This window comes from Centroberyx gerrardi, chromosome 9, assembly GCF_048128805.1.
Source record: "Centroberyx gerrardi isolate f3 chromosome 9, fCenGer3.hap1.cur.20231027, whole genome shotgun sequence".
Lineage (NCBI taxonomy): Eukaryota > Metazoa > Chordata > Actinopteri > Beryciformes > Berycidae > Centroberyx > Centroberyx gerrardi.
The window spans coordinates 26,005,798-26,024,267 of NC_136005.1; the positions used below are offsets into that span (position 1 = coordinate 26,005,798).

The 18,470-nt window shown below is 40.1% G+C and overlaps 1 protein-coding gene across 1 annotated transcript in view; it reads left to right on the forward strand.

The window, feature by feature from the left end:
- szt2 (SZT2 subunit of KICSTOR complex) overlaps positions 1 to 18,470 on the forward strand; it is a 109,079-nt gene continuing 90,609 nt past the window's right edge. The window contains exons 1-19 of the mRNA XM_078285561.1: positions 1 to 41; positions 1,351 to 1,476; positions 2,706 to 2,879; positions 3,403 to 3,573; positions 3,729 to 3,872; positions 4,236 to 4,398; positions 6,180 to 6,286; positions 6,550 to 6,760; positions 8,567 to 8,737; positions 10,366 to 10,597; positions 11,413 to 11,542; positions 12,213 to 12,358; positions 12,522 to 12,674; positions 12,836 to 12,950; positions 13,163 to 13,368; positions 14,174 to 14,410; positions 15,107 to 15,185; positions 15,319 to 15,407; positions 16,595 to 16,763. Of these exons, the coding sequence (XP_078141687.1) occupies positions 18 to 41; positions 1,351 to 1,476; positions 2,706 to 2,879; positions 3,403 to 3,573; positions 3,729 to 3,872; positions 4,236 to 4,398; positions 6,180 to 6,286; positions 6,550 to 6,760; positions 8,567 to 8,737; positions 10,366 to 10,597; positions 11,413 to 11,542; positions 12,213 to 12,358; positions 12,522 to 12,674; positions 12,836 to 12,950; positions 13,163 to 13,368; positions 14,174 to 14,410; positions 15,107 to 15,185; positions 15,319 to 15,407; positions 16,595 to 16,763 (2,847 nt within the window). The 5' untranslated portion in view covers positions 1 to 17. The remainder of the gene's footprint in view (positions 42 to 1,350; positions 1,477 to 2,705; positions 2,880 to 3,402; positions 3,574 to 3,728; positions 3,873 to 4,235; positions 4,399 to 6,179; positions 6,287 to 6,549; positions 6,761 to 8,566; positions 8,738 to 10,365; positions 10,598 to 11,412; positions 11,543 to 12,212; positions 12,359 to 12,521; positions 12,675 to 12,835; positions 12,951 to 13,162; positions 13,369 to 14,173; positions 14,411 to 15,106; positions 15,186 to 15,318; positions 15,408 to 16,594; positions 16,764 to 18,470) is intronic.

The window sequence follows — 18,470 nt, forward strand, 5'->3', positions numbered from 1 at the left end:
CCCATGCTATACAAGGCATGGCAGAGAGACAGGATAATGAGGTAACATTAGCTTTAACCTGTAATAAACATATTAGCATTGAGTTGGGAACATAGTGCAGATTTTCCATTTGGATATATTTGTCCTGTATAAACTCTGAACAATGTCGACAACATTCTGTTAAAACCGAACCATAAATAAAGAGAAACATCGGAAAAGAGAACTGTGTTGGCAGCTGTGGATGAATATGATTTAGCTAACGTTAACTATGTGTCACCACTAAGTTTTCTAAGGTCAGCTAATATTGTTAGGGTTAGGGCTCTGGCTTGTCAGGAGAATAACTTAGAGGAATGTAGATGACGGAGGTAGTCAAGTGGCTAATGTAGACTCGGCAGTGGCAAGTCAAATCTAGTTCCCTTTTGTATGGAGAGAGCGTCACGCCAAACGTAATGAAAAAATCTGCCAGTTTAATGGTGCCTTGTTTATCGGCACACATGCGTATTAGTTGGAACATGACTTATTATCTTTTACAAATCGTTAGGTTCTTCTGGTAAATTCGGCATACAAGTGGCCCATCAAGCAGCACATTATTTAAATAAAATCTCAACTTTTAGAAATGGTTCACACTACTCGCTAGCGCCGTCCACGTTGTATTTTGCTAGAAGAAGATCGTGGGAATAACAGGCGAACCATTTTTAAAAGTTGGAATTGTATTGAAGCAAGTGCTACTTGATGGATTGGATGGGTGCCGATTTGAAGAGCGGATCCTAAACAGCCTTTAAAGGTTTTCATTCTTATTCTACCAGCTATATACCTTTGCCGAGAAGCAAGGTAACTTTAAAACTGCCAGATTTCTGAAGAGTTCAGCGTAACGAGAGAGAACGTGACGTATCAAATCCAGCTTTTGTGAAAAGCCGTGTTAACTGGTCAGCTAACCATATACTATGTGTTACAGTATTACAGTAAATACATTACATACGTAACGTGGTCATTATCAACAAACTAGCTAGAGATCCAGGATATTACACATCAGTAAACCAAAAACATTGCTTTGCTCAAATTGGTTGACCACTGAACAAAATGTTATTATAATATTTTTTTAATAACAATAATTTAGAATTATTTATTCTTCATAACTTTCATATTATTTTTGCTGTTATTATTTACATTTTATTTGATTATAATGTGTTTATGTGAAAATATGTTTTGTACTTCTATGCACCTCTGGTAAGGTTCACTGGTAAATGCTAAAGACTGTATTGGGGGAATACTTTATTGATGGTGTTGTTATTTATTAATGTCTTTTTTTAGGCTTGTTACAGCAATGCTCTGAACACACATCTCAGTTTCCTGTATCTTTCTCATTCTAAGGTGGAGGAGGCAGACCAAATCTACCTGCTGATGAAGGAGGAGTACCGGATTTCCAGGAATGTGCGTCTAGCATGGTTCCTTGGTAAACTGAACCAAGTCATCTGGCCAGCCTCGAAGCCTGAACTGGTGGGTTAACCTCACTCTTGCTTCCTTTATTTGTGGGTTTGTTAACCTCACTCTTGCTTCCTTTATTTGTCCTTTATTTGTCCATGCTACATGATATGTGGGACATGACGTTGCCATGGTGGAGTCTAGACACATACTTGTGAACACAATAACTCAAGAACAATACATGACAGAAAGAGTATATGATCTGATTATATTTCGGAGCACCTTGCTGCTTACATCTGCATATTAATGAGGAAAAACAGATTTTCTTGAAACTAATATAACTCCTTAATGCTTTAGGATGAGGAGTTCACATTACTACCACCCATGTGTTATGTGCAGAGGTGTGACCAAGTCACCTTTGCTCGAGTCCCAAGTCAGTCTCAAGTCTTGAGGCTCAAGTCCCAAGTCAAGTCCCAAGTCTAAATGTAGATTACCAAGTCAAATCCATGACATTAATGTCAAGTCTCAAGTCTAAATGTAGAACATAGAGTCCAGTATCAATTTAATATCTTAAAGAAAAGTAAATATCTAGGACGTTTCAGTGCAATATGGTTTTAACAGGATAAAAACTTGGTAAGAGCGTCATGAGTTTGATTTCTAGAATCAGTTTCACCTTCAATAAATTCAATCGTTCCATACAAATTCAGAAAACAGAAATTAAATTCAGTCATCTAGTGGAACAAATCTCATCACTTTCAATCCAAGTCATTTACACAAACACAAGATCTTTTGTCAAGATGCGAAGGTTATCTGGTTATGTGAAGTATTAATGTGAACTCCTTAATGCTTTAGGATACAGAGTTCACATTAATACAACTCATCTGTTATGTGAAGACAAGTAGGTTGACATAGAAATATTTGCTAAATAATGCATGAATTATCTTAATTAATGACCTAATTAACATAACTGGTTATGTTTAACATATCATTAGGCAGCTCAAGTGCCTCTTATGTAGGACATGTTGTCATGGTTTTGCCTTGTTCATAGAGAGATGTCACCATTGCCGTTGGTTTTGCCCTCAGGAGCAAATGTAGGGTTAATTGAATTCCCATTTCAACTCCCAGGAAAAGGAAAGAAGGAAGGAAAAATGCATTTAAATGAATAATATAAGAAAAATGAGTAGTACATTTCACATTTTCCTTTAGATGGTTGGCAAAACACTTAGGTGCTGCCTAAAAGTTTACCCTAAATGTTGTGAATTGTTATTCGCTGATGTCATGTTGGATACTCTCTCCATTTGCAGCTGAACTCAGAGAATGAATTAGACTTGCTAAGCATCCTACCTAAGGGATGGCAGCCGGATTTCTCCCCCTCCACATACCCCTACATGCTGATGCCGTCTACCCGAGCCACCTTCCTGGCCCGGAGGTACCGCTTCATCATCGAGCTGGACCTCAGCCCCTCAACTGGGATTGTGGTAAGGCTGCGTTCTGACCTCCGCTCATCTTTTAATTCAGCATGGAGGGACACACACTGTGAGAAATGCATCAGCTAGAACAAAGCAAAACTCAGGAGCTCCCACTGGTCATAGAATTTCTGGAATATCATGGAATATTGAGAGGGGCATTCCAGACAAGGAAAGTCAGGAAATGTGATCAATTCTGCAGGGAATATCCAGGACTTTTACAAATGGGTCACTTTACAGGACTACAGCAGAATGTATCTTCCAACTTGTTTCGCACATTCATTGCATCAGATGGAGTGGAAAGAGTGGAAACCAGACTGAAAAACAACACTAAAATAATTACAGATGCAGTGTATCGCTGTCTATAATATTAGCTGCATTTTTCAACCATTTATGGATAATTTACATGGGATGTCTACAAATTTAAGACTGTGGTGTTACAGCTATTTTGGTTGTATGTCAAGAAGTAATCCTGCTAATTCTGCTTGTAAATTTGCCTCTGTTTTTGAAGTCCGGTATGTTTTCTGTTTTGCAGGATGACAGCACAGGGGAGATGATCTTTGATGAGGTTTTTCACGCCTTGTCGAGATGCCTAGCCGGTCTGGCTCGACCGTTCAAAGTTCCCGGCACCGATCAAGTTTTCCAGCCGAAGATCTTCATCACCATCCTGGCCTATTCCTCAATCATTGGACTCAGTTCCCACCAGGTGATTGGCCTGTCGTCCTGTTTGTGTTTACGTTTGTTTTTTTTTACAGGGTATTCGCGTGTCCTTAAAAAGTCTGCAGTGTTGGTTTCCGTGTGAAGCATGAAGCAGGTGTGGCGTTGCTGCCGTCCTCTGACAGCCTTGTGTCCCCCCTGCAGGTGCTGGTGCAGGGCTGTCAGCTGGATCGAACCGACCTCGATCAGTTCCTGCATCACATCTATCAGCAGCTCAGAGCAGTGGAGAACAACATCGCAGAAGTCCTGCAGCAGCAACACGAGCAGGCAAGTGCACATGACTCTTTTGTGAGGATGTAAACACAACCCTGTTTACACTGTTACGTAGTAGGCTTGGGCCGATATTCGATAATATCATATCGAGTAGCGCGATATTTCATGAATGGTTTAGACATTTTGGATATCCCTGTAGCATTTAGATTAGGTGGCTAGTAAATAACGATGCCTGTCTGATGGTCCTGTAGATTTATAACAGCCTCTATAGTCACCATTAGTGGGTTAGTGCATCACTCTTTCGACATCTGAATTAGACTTCTGTATGAATGCTCACTTTGGGTTATGGCACAATGGATTGCAGCATCAAATCCTGTGTATTGGGAAATGTCAATGACGATATACATAAATTTATTTTATTTTCTCCTCCACCCCTAGTGTGAGGAGCCTGTCCTAAGCTCAGGGCCTCATGGTGGCAACATGGACGAGCAGCCCCAGAGGAAGCAGGGTGTCACCATGGTGTCGGCTGACATGGGACTGGTCAGCATGGTGCGCCAGGGCATCTTGGCCTTACAGTTGCTGCCCCCAAACTCCAGTGCAGGTAGGCTTGTAATGCAGCAATACTTCCTCCAGAGTTTTTGGTACCGGCAGATGACAAGGTTGTAATTTTGGTGCTAGATCCAGGGTTTGCTTCCAGATCCACTTCCATTTGAGATCGAACCTTAAGTTGCTTTGCTTTGATTTCTGACTTATTGTGCATGAATGTCGGTATACACCTAGGGGCGGGCAATATGACGATCTTAGTAAGTAAATCAGTGAAGTTTATTTATATAGCACCTTTCACAGAGCAAAGTCACAAAGTGCTTCACAAGAGTAAAATAGTTAAAATAAGACCAACAGTAAAAAACAATTAAACATACGAACAAAAGACATAAAAACAGACTTTAGCTTCTTTTTGAAAGTGTCAACAGAGTCTGCAGATTTTCAGTCCAATGAAAGAGCCTTCCACAGTTTAGGAGCCACAATTTCAAAGGCTCGATCACCTTTAGTTTTGAGTCTAGAGTGTAGGGATGGAGCAGGTCGCAGGTGTACACAGCTGCCTGACCATGCAGGGCTCTATATGTAATTATAAGAACTTTAAATTGAATCCTAAACGTGATGGGAAACCATGTAAAGAAGCTAAAATGGGTGTGATGTGAGATGTCCTGCTGGACCTGGTCAACAGCCTTAGATCTTAACCGGTGGAAATTTCTCCACAATCTGCTATTACAGAGAGATTGTAAGTATCATGCTACAATCTATCGCAATCCAAGAATATTTCGCAAGGCATTCATTCATCATAGCTTTGCTCACACACACTGACTGCTTTCAAACTGTTGGTTTCACAACCTGTCTCACGTTGCCCAGGCCAACGTAGCCCCAAAGGGACGCTAGGTGGCATTAAGACAAGCCGTTACTAACGTTCCAAAGACTTCTATATAAAACGACTTACCAAGCCCTTCATTTTGTTTTGTAGACTACAAAATAGCACTCAAGTATTGTCAAGCTTTTGAAGCTGGGGTGGGATTCATTAAAATGTGTGAGAAAAAGTACTTTGGCTGGTCCTAATGGTCTTATTCTTCTGTACTTGTGTTTTAAATGCTTGAATGTTCTAAGGAGTGGTTGTCTTCATGTTGCTTTAAAGGGAAATGGAGTATGGTTACCAGTTGACCTGTTCAGTAACTAGCAAAATAGTCTTAGAAAAGCAACATGAAAGAAATCGGGATTCATATCATGGATCTTGATACTCCTGAAAAGATCATGCTGTGACATTTTGGCCATATCGCCCACACATCGTCTTTTTTTTATTCCTCTGAATTTGCTCTTGGTCTAGTTTGTGCAGTCGATGGCATTGATGATATTTTGAAAGCAACATGATGGTATCTGTGCTTGATTGTGCGTCTTTGCGCACTAGCATCTGGCCAATACATCCATATTCTTTGGCACATCTGCTCATTGCCATTAAGATCTGCGCCAGGCATCTGGAGAAAATAATTTCTTGTAAAAATAAACTATACAAACACTGCCCGTCAAAAGTTTGGGGACACCTGATTGGATGTACTGTGTTTTTCATTATCTTAAAGCCATTTTGATCTAAAGGCTTATGCTTAAATGCTTGGAATTTGTTTCTTAGACAAATATAAATAGTGAAGTTGATGCCTATGTATGAATTTCTTTCCAAAGCCTTTCCATCATTTCAGAGTTTTGATGTCTTTACTATTGTTCTAAAATGTGGAAAATAGTAAAATAAAGAAAAATGTGACAGGCAGTGTATATTCCAAGAGTTTATAGCACTTTATGATCAGAAGATAGGATTAGTAATTTTACTTTTCTCTGTTCCAGGTATCATCATAATCACCGATGGAGTGACCAGTGTTCCTGACGTAGCGGTGTGTGAAACCCTGCTTAACCAGCTGAGGAGTGGAACCATCGCCTGCTCCTTTGTGCAGGTAAAGAACATACCAGCTTCATGTTTGTTGTCAGTAGTTTCTTTTTGAGTAACATCCTTTATAAGTGGAGATGTACTGTATTTGCATTTGTGTTTGTCTTTCTTCTGTGTATTCGTACACTTGGATATCTTTGGAGTTGTTCAAGATGGCTCCATGTAACAAAAACCCAGAATGTTAGAGGGGCTCTGGGACAAAAATGAATCCATAATCCATAATTCAGTCCTCTGCCATCCTCACCTGTCATTGTGTTTGTCCCCATCCAGGTGGGTGGTGCATACTCCTATGACTGCAGCTTTGGGTACATCCCCAATGTAGAGCTGATGAAGTTCATCTCTCTGGCCACCTTCGGCTCATACCTGCCCAGCTGTCCTGAACCAGACCTCGACAGCCAGGAGATGAACGCCTACCACAAGGCCTTCCTCACCTACTCTTTCCTCAAGACCCCCGAGTCCATGAACTCAGAGTACTTCTGTGGTAAGACAGCAATGGCATGCATTAAGTCTTGAATTTGAGCGTATCAATAGATTATTCTGACGCTGACATCTGGATTTTTTGTTTACTTGTGGATATAATGCCCCCCAGAATTATTGGCACCCTTGAAAATGAGCCAAAAAGGCTGTAGAAAATATAAGGTATGAGATGACAAATGTATGACAAAATGACAAAATGTATAAAGTTATAAATTTGTAAAATTACTTTTTTGTTGTTAATAGGCGGTTGTTCAATGAATCTTGATTCCAAAAAAGGCAGTGATCACAGTGATTGTCACCTTTTCATTGCAAAGCTAATTTAAGACTTTCATAATTTTTATTTTGGAGTAAATTTCACTTGCATTGTATGTAACTCCTTCAAATTTGATTACCGTAAATAGATCACTTGACACTTGACTGAAAAAAAAGGCATTCTCTGGAATGCTTTTTAAAGCATGGACTGCTGTGCTTTAGCTATTTTTCCTCTGGCATATTGTGGGTAATATGAAAAATGTATGAAATATGAGTACTGAGAGCATGAAACCATAACTTAACTGCACCTTACATCAAGGTAAATGTTAGACATTTTAAGGTAAGATTTCATCTGATTTTTGATTTTTCCGTTGACTCCAAGGGGGATAATTGGAAGTAAGAACGTTACATTTACAGTCCATTTTACACTTTAGTTGTTCAGCTGAGACTCTTATCCACAGCAACTCATAATAATATGCTTCAATTCAGCACTAAAAGCAATCAAACACAAGCATAGCAAGTGTCAGTTATTACTGTCCCTACAATGGCCATGTGTTACAGAGAAGTATGAGTTACAGAAGTAAGACCCAGGGAAAAAGGAAGAGTAGTGTTCTTTTTAAACAAGATAGCATGATCAGATGAAAGTAGAGGAGTAAGATGAGGGAGAGGTCATGAAGTGTTTTTTGCAGAAGTGAAATCACTCAGTGTAGTCTGTGGTTGGAACAGAAACCTGCATGCTCTCTGCCCTCCATTGCACATGGTTTGCCACCTGTATCCTAAAAACCAGTTGAGATCCATTAAACATGAAGAGGCGGCAGTAAAGGCCTGTGAGAGCATCAAAGGAATATACGAAGAATCGTGTGATCTGTATGGGTCATATTTAATGTAGACATACCAAATTTCAAAGATCTTTGATTCATGTTTAAACTTTGAGTAACCTATCAAAAAAACAGAAGCCATGTCAAGTGGATTTAAGATTTTACTGATTACTTTCAAGGTTCAGCAAAGTCTACATCCTAGCTACATTTCAGGTCTTTTAACCCCTGAAGTCAGCACAGCTTTATGGGCCCCTAGGTTTTGGAATGTCCTACCTGGGGAGCTTAGGCTGGTATATTTATATATATTCCATATTTTAAATAATTTCATAAAGCATAATTTTATTGACAGGCTTTTGTGGATTTGGCTTTTACCTGTTTTATTCTTGTTTTTTCCTGTTATATTCTTTTATGCTGTTTTTAATTCATTTCTGGCATTTTTACCGTACATATTATTTTTTAGAAAGATGATGATGATTATTAGCATGATTATTAGCTACTATCTGGTTAAATAAAGAAAATTAATAGGCCCATATACAAAACCGTCAAAAGTTTGGGGACACCACATTTTAAACAAATCAAAACTTTCTTACATTTTTTTAACTTCACTAGTTTTATTTGTCTAAGAAACCCATTTCAAGCATTTAAGCATAAGCCTTTAGATCAAAATGGCTTTAAGAGAATGAAAAACATAGTTCATTCATTTTGACTGGTAGTGTACATACTACTTAACTGCTTCTCAGTTTCCCAGCACAGGCTGTTCAACGAGCACCTGGTCTCAGCGAGTGGGAACCCGGCCTTGGTAATGCGAAGGAAGAAGCACACAGAGAAGGAAGTCCACGCCCACTTGATTAGTGTGGTCTCTGTGCGCCTGAGAGAGGGCTACACCATCAGAGAGATCAGCCTCACCAAAGGTAAACACACACATTTGCAAAAATCTCTGAAACCTGGAACAAATAGCTCGTTTCCTCTTGGACTTTGTCATTTGCTTGGAGAGATTGCACTATTTATGTCAGACAAATACATGGCTCACTGTGGGAATGCCAACAGTATGGAAATGGCTATTTGTCTACTCCTTTGTGTAATTTACAAATGTCACATTTCTATCAAATTACCTTTTTGAAGTTCGGAAAAAATCTATAAAGGTCTATAACAATGCCTTGTTTATGTTATAAGGAATAGTTCACCCCAAAATGAAAGTGTAGTCATTATTTACTCATCCCCATGTCAGTCAAAACTCCACTGAAGTTTGTTGGACCACCAAACACACAGCAAGTTCCATCTCAGCCTTCTTAAAAAACACTTTTGAAGTTAACAGGGCCATCTTTTTACAGCTATGAACTATGCCTATAGCACTGTCAGACATAACAAAAAACAAAACATCTGCTCCAAACAGGTTAAAGATCTTCCATACTGCTCCTAAATTACATATATATGTTTGTACTGAAATATTGACTTTTGCTCAGTCATTGCTTGAATAACCCCCTTTTCAGATGCCCAGACTAATTTTGTGTTTTAAATCAAAGACATATAATATTCAAAGCTTTTAATAGATCAGCACTATTGACCATATCCATATGTCTTGAACAAAATCTGATTCAGTTCTGTTTTTTGCCGGACACTTGGGGACCATGTAGCACTGCTGCAACGCTTGTGTTTCTCTTTATGAAAGTGGTGCAGATCAATCAGGAACAGCCTTTGCTGACAAAACATGAGTTGCCTACCTGAGTGCTGTTTGCGTTTTTTTACTATAGTAATGCAACAAAACAAATAACTCCATTGAGGACCTTGTGGACACAGGTTTGCTTCTCGAACCATTAGCTGCAGGTCGAGATTTCAGTGAGATAGTCAAAATCCCATTCATGAAAGGATTGCAGTCTGGGAGAAGAAAGTTTTAATGGAAAATTTGGGACACACAGTCAAAAGGTAATACTCCCACATTGACAAAGGAAGTAGATAGGTTGGTAGGCAAAACACGTAACACATGACTGCACAAAATAATGGTGTAAGTTTCCACTCCAGAGTGATTGATATATTGTACACATGACCAGTAGATGGCACTAAAGACTTTCACAATGCCCAGGTGCAAACAGCATCTTGACTATCTTCAGAACAAGTAAATGTACATAATATGTTTGCTACATTTCACAGTTCCACAGTGTAACTGGGTCATGTTGAGAGAATGCATGTAGCTAAATCTGCAATACCAAAAAATACATTTTCCCTGTCCTTCTTATCATTTTGAGGAAAGCTATGAAGAGTGTAGTCCTGATGCAAAGATTTTCCATAATTTTTGACAGATGAAAGGAAATAGAGATTAGAATAGAATAGAATTAAAACCCTAAAGCATTAAAGCTGTTAGAATGCTTATTTTCTGTAATGATAGATGTCATTCAAAAAACTACACAGTCAACACCACCACACTTTCTGCCAACACTGTCAGACAAAAAGCTGTTGTGTTAGTGTTGCCACATAAGTACATGTCAGACATGCGTTGCTCCACCAGCTTTTGACTTCCCGTTTCCTATTTTTCCATCTCCAGGTGGGACTCAGCTGGAGGTGAAGCTGGTGCTGCTATGGAAACACAACATGCATATCGAGTACCTGGCGGCCGCCTCCTGGCCTCTGGACCCTGCCAAGCGCACCACCAGGGTGGAGGTGACGATGGAGGGCAGCTACGACATCCTGCACGACATCAGCTGCACCCAGAGGAAACCCATCACCAGCCCGTACCGCACCTCCGTCATCCGCCGCTTCTGGAACACCCTGCAGAGGTAAAACCGCCTGGCTGGGAAAGAGAGTTTGCTGCAGTCGAATCAAAGTCAGTTTGTCAGGAAATAAGGAAACAGATTCTGTACAGTCCCACCATGACATACAGAACTAATTACTGATCAGTTTATTTAAATGTAATCCCAGCTGTCTGTCTCAGCTGCCTTAACCTCTTCAATGGAGACTACAGTAATGTTAGAATACATATCTTTTAAGATATTGCATATACATGTAGAACCACTGCTTATATAGCAATGTGCAGAAAAGTAATCTAATGACAGAAATGTAATCTAAATGTAATCATTGATGCATTTCATTGACTTCCAAATTATGTGTAACTAAAACCATTGCTTTCTCAGCAAATACATGTAATCTAATATGTAATCTAGTTTATTATAAAATGCCAGAGTATGTGTTGTCTTACTATCAAGATGTGCAATATTGCTTTTAGCAGGAATAAGGGTTGGCAGTGGACAAAAATGAGTGTGGATAAATGACTGTAAGGAACAAAAGTATCATAAAAAAGATTGTTCGTCATATGCACCAAGCTGCTTAGTCCCTGCTTACCCAGCAAGCATGCTGAAGGTACAGCAGGGACGCAATGCAAATCCCCCCATGGGTTGTGAAGCAAGAATCAGTGCAGGAGGAGGAGGTCGTTTAAATAGACCGCCTTGTTATGAGACTGGATTGAGGTTTGTGTCCATAGTGATCAGCTGATAGATGATGTCCTGCCGGAACTAACCCGATGCTCTATTTGTTGCTGCTCTTTTTATACTGGATGCAGTGTTACCTAAACACACTCTGCTCTCTGTCTTTCCAGTATAAACCAGACAGATCAGATGTTGGTGCACCTCCAGTCATTCAACTCAATTCCTGAGAACTACACGATTCCTGAGAGCACCAAAAACGGGGTTCCTCTCTTCTACATCCCTCCTGGCTCCACTACTCCGGTACTGTATAGATCTTTGATGTATGTGATGTTATGTATGTAAAACCATTTGAGCATTACTTCTATAGAACACACTCAAACCCATCAGTCAGTTTTAGCTTTGTCAAATTTCATGCTAGTAAATTTGTTCCAATTTCATACTAGAACTGGACTTTTACTTATTGGTTTATAGAGCAATGATGAGCAAGCATGTAATTAAGTAAGTAAGCAAACAAGCAAACCAACATGTAATATTTTTTTTTCTACCAATCTTTTTTGCAACTTATTCTCAACCGTTTGGAGGCTTAAAAATCCAGTCTTCTACCCTTTATCTTCATCTCTTCAGGATCTTAATAAACAACAAGTGTTGCTTAGCAGAAAAGCAGGATTTTCAGTTATGTTGTCATTTGTTTGGTACTGGGGAAGCTATGTGCCAAATAAATAAATTGAAACCTAACTGAAGTGAATTCAATAGGTGAAATCAATAAGCTTTCATCTGCATTCACTCGGTCAGGCTTTTTCATGAAAAGAGCTGGTGTTCTGAGTATTTTGTACACTTAGTGTGTATTGTACATTGCTGCATTTTCTTCCACCGTTAATGCTATTTGGCAGTCAGACCCCAAAACCTTGTGTCTTCTGGTTCCTTCTTCTATTTGATGTCTTCCTCAGTTTGATTACCTCCGGTTTTCCAGGTTCTGTCTTTGCAGCACAGTGGATCCAAAGACTCATCTCAGTCCCAGTTTGCTTCCTACTGGAAGCCCATCCTGTCCATGGACGCCAACTTCTGGCAGAGATGGCTGCACATGCATCGCATCGCTATCATCCTAGAGCATGACATGTGAGAGACTTACAGTAGCACAGCACTTTCAATAGGGGCTAAAATGTTAAAATGTTATGTGCTACTTTACTCCATTTCAGCTCAGATTAGGGCTGTTTGGCTATTTCATATACACTGGTCTCTGTTCCTGTCATTACATTCATAGTGTTTGTTGTCTCTGCAGGCCTGTACCCAAACACATACACACTGCTGGAAACAACGGACGCTTCAGCACCATCCAGTGTCGTATCTCCCACTCCGCCCTCACATCACTACTGAGGGACTGGAGCAGCTTTGTATTGGTGGAGGGCTACTCATATGTGAAGCTCATATACAGGTGAGACAGCAGCTGCGGCAGACGTAGCAGTAGTAGTTGTTATTTACTGATCCCACAGTGGGATCAATAAATAACAACTACTGCAATATATCGTCCCATCTCTAATGATGACATGATTAACAATATTTGTGCCGAGATTTAAATGAGTGCTGTCTCCCCAGTTCATCTGACCAGCCGCCCACCTCCTTCTACTTGGTCCGTCTCATCTCCAAGGCCCCCTGCATGGTTCTGCGTCTGGGCTTCCCTATTGGCACACTAGCCCACATCAGGAACAAGGTACCCAGAGTCAATCTTTAACATGTAAATTATATGTAGAAGTAAATGCATGGTGTTTAGAATCAGTATCATCTTTTAAATCACTTCAGTGTCATCCTTGAAATCACATCTTTATAGACTTGCCTTTACATGATGTATTTTATCCTATTATTTTTACTATTATGTTGTTTTTACCCTCTAACTAAACAGCATGTGTTTCTGTTGTGCAACAGATTGTGGATGAGCTACGAGAGCAGATCCTCAAACTTCGTTTCCCGCATCGTGTTCAAAACAAAGAGGCCACCCCCAAGACCAAGAGGAAGATTGTTGGCCATCCATCACCATCCAAATCGCCCTCGCTCCCTGCGCCCAAGCCTGCCTTGTCAGACAGACCCTGTGTGGTGGTGCTCAACAAACCTCTGGAGAAGCTCCTCATAAGGTCAGTGCATATGATAGCAGCATTAGCATTAGCATTAAAACCGCACTGGAAGCTAACCACATCAAGACCCAGTCAGTGTCACAAAACATAATAGCCTTAATAATAGCCACACTTAATAGCCACACTTGCCAAAAAACTTCCCAAACCAGTTGGTGCAACTAGCCGCACACTAACAGGCTCAGCGCTTTGGTTTCAATGAGAAATGCTCGCTGGTAAGATAAAATGTTTTTAGCATACAGTGTGGATTATCAATGTATCCCTTTAAAACTGCAAGTTTTAACAAGTCATTTTGTTTATTATTGAGTCCTAAAATCCTTATTTTCTTCAAACAAGTGAAAAATTCTGCCAATGGGGTGAGATAATTTCACTTGCTTCCAATTCCGTTTCACTTATTTCAGGAATTTTCTAGAAATGATCATCAGAATAAGGCAGATCTCTGCACTACTTTCAAGAAAATGACACTTGATTCTACAAAATTCTTGAAACAAGTTGATTTGCATTGGAAACATGAAATTATCTCACCCTATTGGCAGACTTTTTCACTTTCTAGAGGAAAATTTGTATTTTAGGACTCAATAATAGATGAAATGACTTGTTAAAATGGAGATTTTTTGCAGTGTTTGCACGTTGGCCGTCCCAAATGGTAGCTATAGGTAACTGTTTGAGAAATTTGAACTTCAATACACAGAAGTAAGCGCAAGTAACAGAGAGAGCAAGAGGTCAAAGGGTGCAAGGAAGGAATATCTACATGTGGAGCTTTCCAACTGAACTACTTTTTATTAAATGAACCTTGAATGCTCCACAGGTACGAGAAGCTGCCGCTGGACTTCAGGACTCCCTTCATCCTCAACATGGAGAACTTTCCCCAGCCGCCGAACATGGCCGCCCCCCTGAGCGTGGCGGCCAACCGGACGGCCTCCTCCACCCTGGCCTCCCTGTCCCGGTACTTCTTGCACCAGCGCTGGGTGTGGGCGGTGCAGAGCAGCCAGGGTCCGGCTGTCCCCATGCAAGCTGTTGCTCACATCCTCTCCATGCTCTCTGAGTGAGTTCATACAATAGACACATCTAGAGTGATCAGTTCCTTAAGGTGAGGTACCACAGGTGAATAGAAAAAAAAATCAAATCTGAGTCTTTATTGACGCAGCCGATATAAAAATTTATAAATTAGTATACTAGTAAACTATTTATAATTGTTCTTTGATGATTGTCCTGCATATTTTATTAAACTACAGTAGTCACAGAAGCAAAATCGTCTTATTAATCTCAGTCTAACATGAGTAACTAATTGACTGAGTGAATCCTCCCCTTTATAGCCCAATGTTTCGTAAGCTATGGATGGAGAACCAAAATGGGACTTGAGTCTGTGTCTGTTGGATTAGTTAGTTTTAATGAGCCATAGTCCCAAGGCAAACTGTTAAATTAATCATTACAAACACATGCAGTAAGTGCGTTCCAACAGGCTTGACTTCCTGTAGCTTAAATGTCAGTTTGACAGAAAATATTATGAGTAATTAGTTGCTTTGAAAACTCCCACAGAGATGATTTGTATCACACTTTGTTGTTTGCAAATTTGACCCAGCGTCTCTTATTTCATTAGTGCAGAATAATGGCTATTCCAACACTATGCGACAAAGCTCATGAATAGTTAATGACAGCAACTGGTTCGGTTTATGGTTAGATAAGCAGCTTTATGGAATGTTAAATTGTTGCCTGAAAGTGTCTTTTAATGTTTGCTTAGGATCCGTCTGTCAGAAGGGTTTCATTTTGCTGCCAGTGGAGAGGGCATCGTAAACATGGTGATAGAGCTGCCAATGAAGGTAAAAATAAAAAAACAATATGCTGGGCCTCTGGGAACAGCAAATATTTACCCACAGTATTAACTGTTTGTATTGAAAGTGAGTTGTTTCAAAGTTTTTTCCATATGCAAGTTATCTGATTTCCTATCCTTAGGGCATGTCAGCAGACATGGACAGAGAGAGTCACTCATGTATTGTTCAGTACATCCTATTCCCACCTCACTCTACCTCCACTAAGGACAGGTAAGCCAGGCAATAACTCCTTATTTCAAAGGGGTAACTTGACATCTTGAATTTTAGTCTGTTCTTATTCTTCACCAGTGACTTGTCACACGGCAGAGAAAAGTGAGCAAAGTGAGCTGTACGAAGTAAAAAGACCACTGAGTGTTGGACTACACTAGTCCAGGTCTTAGGCTTGCTCGTGCGTTCTGTGTGGCTGGCCGTGCATGAGCTCCATATGAATGCAGATGTGCCTTCCACATACCTTGGAATTCACATACCATGATTCCTGTACCTTAGTGGCACTGTAGGAAAATTCAGCTCTCCACATGCCCCAGCAAGAAAAAAACACGGCACTGGAAGTGACCTTTCATTTTTGCCGCAATAGCATCATTGTGGTCGTACACACTCTGTTGCGTCCGTTTCTGTGTGAAGCATGAATGAGCCATTAGGCGGGTGTTGAATATCTCTGACAGGACTGTAAGTTGCTGGTCAATGCCTGTAGTTATGGCTACTCTTAATATATTTTCTTTCTGACTTGTTCACCTTCACGTACAAAGCCAATTAGATGCACATGTTTTTTATTCCCCAACAGGATCATTCATCATCATAACATGCTTGTGATAAATAAACTAGACTAGACCAAATTCAGTGTGAGAAATGTGCAAATGTGGAGTGTCTACAGTTAATGCATCACTATTGGACATGGTCTTGTTTGGGACTTCTCATTAAATAATTGTTTAAATCCTTCCAATCAACCTGGTTTGCCGCATTCAATTTGACCAATCAGGCACCAGTATTGCGACTTTGTGAGAATTTATTCATTAAGAAATCCCCTACTTTTGTTTGACTACTGACTACTTGTTGTTTGCTTCCAAAGACACAGAAGATAGCCTCTCTGTGAATGAGCAGTGCTAACAGTGTTTTTCAGCTCACTGAAGTTCAAGTATTGAAGCTTTTCCTGACATGCTCACTGAACAGAAATAACAGACTAACATTCAAAATGTCAAGGTGTCTTGTTAAGTTATTCTTTTCTTTCCTTCTCAGTTCTCATTAAGATTCACTGTGGTGTCTTCTGGCTTTTTCATGAAAAGCACTACTGTTTGAGTGGATTCATATGGAGATGGGTATTTCATGCCTCTCAGTTTATAGGAAAACCCTGCATTCGGCAATAATAGCACATTTGTTTTTTGTCTTTCATTGTTCTCCAGTTTCTCCACTGATGATGACAATGACACTGAGGTGGAGGCTATCGATATGGACACAGAGATGAACCTGGTGACGGAGTGCTGGGTAGAACCGCAGAGTGGCACGGTGATGAACTGCATGGACCAGCATCGCCACTTCCAGGGCCTCAAGTACCAGGAGATCCCTCAAGCAGTGAGTATAACCAGTTTATACAGCAGGCCTTCCACACCCATAATTCATTATGAGGCTGTTAAATACACCAAGATTAATGGTGGAATTGGTTACTGATACACTGATGACAACTTTTCAGACAGTACACTTAGTGAATGTTGGTAATGGTTGTGTGAAAGCTAAGGATTTTCTTTTCTGTGTTTATGGGTCTTTCAATGTTGCAGATTAAAATCAGACTTGGAATCAGAATCACATTTTTGCCAAGTACAGTACAGGAATTTATCTTGGCATTGGTGCAGAGATATTTGAACAACTTAAAGGATAAGTTAGTCGATTTTGGACCTATATATAATTTGGGCCCACAGAGAATATTGATCCAGAGTCAGCTGTCGGTTGAAACAGTGAGCTCCCGTTGCCTCTTGCTGCTAACAAGCAGTCCAAACAGGGTTTGTCAAAATAACTAATAACCGATGCTGTCACCACCATTCTTTACGCTAGGGATGCCTTTGGATGGGTGATGAGCTGTGCCTGGTTTCTGCCAGATATAGAGCATTTGTAACTTTGCATTATTAGACTTTTTACAAACTCCAGGCGTGCTGTCATGTCCTTGTTTTCATGAGTGGCGTTCTTCTGGCCACTCTGCCATACAGCTCAGATTTGTGAAGTGCTGCACTGATTGTTGTCCTTTTGAGAAGATGCTTCCAGTGTAACCAAGGAGCTCTGTATTTCTGCCAGAGTGGTCCTTGCCTTCTTGGTGTCCTCTCTGACCAAGGTCCTTCTTGCCCAGTTTATCTAGGAAGAGTCTGTGTAGGTCCATATTTTCTCAATTTCCACATGATGGAGCCTACTTTTTTGTGAAATCTCTATAAAACACTTAGAAAACACTTTAGAAATTGTTTTATACCCTTGACCAGGTCTATGCCTTCTCACAATACTGTCCCTGAATTCTGTGGACAGTTCCTTGGGTTTCTGCGCTTAGATGCACTGTCATCTGTTGAACCATTTATAGACATAAGTTTTGTTCTGAATCACGTCCAATCAATTGACTTTCCCACAGGTGGACTCAAACCACATTTCGGAGACATTCAGAAGAACTTGGATGCACCTTAACTCAATGAACAGTATCACAGCAAAGGGGTTGAACACTTATTGACTTGCAGGAAATAAATTATGTGCAGTATGAAGCATGTACATGTTTGCTGAGGCTAAAGAGTGTTCAAAGGCTTGTGGGTAGTGCAAGATTATGCAAACGAGGCTTGGGTAATGATAAACAGAATGGTACTAAATAGACTGAGGAAAACCAGATTGTAATGGAGAATGTTAGTATGCTTTTAATTTATCATCAGTAAAATTGGACCAGGGAGGCTTTTGAGAGTGAGACGTCGAGCTTCTTGAGTTGCTGCTTGAAGATCATATTCTGTTGGGCTTTCTCAATTAGCAGACAGATTTTGATACACACTTCATGTAGAGGGGAAGGGATTAGCTGCAAAGACAACACACTGGCTTAAAGCAATATTCCACTTAGTTTTAACATGGGGGTTATTCAACCACCATGAAAACCAGAATATAAACTAATCACCAAGATCAGATGCAGCTGGACGAGTTTGTAGCGTTTGATTTTTACTTCCCATTCATTTGAATGAGGCCACGAAAATAGCCTGAAAACTGACATTTAACACATAAAAATTCATCACAGAAAAAAACACTCTATAATAGATACTGCTAACC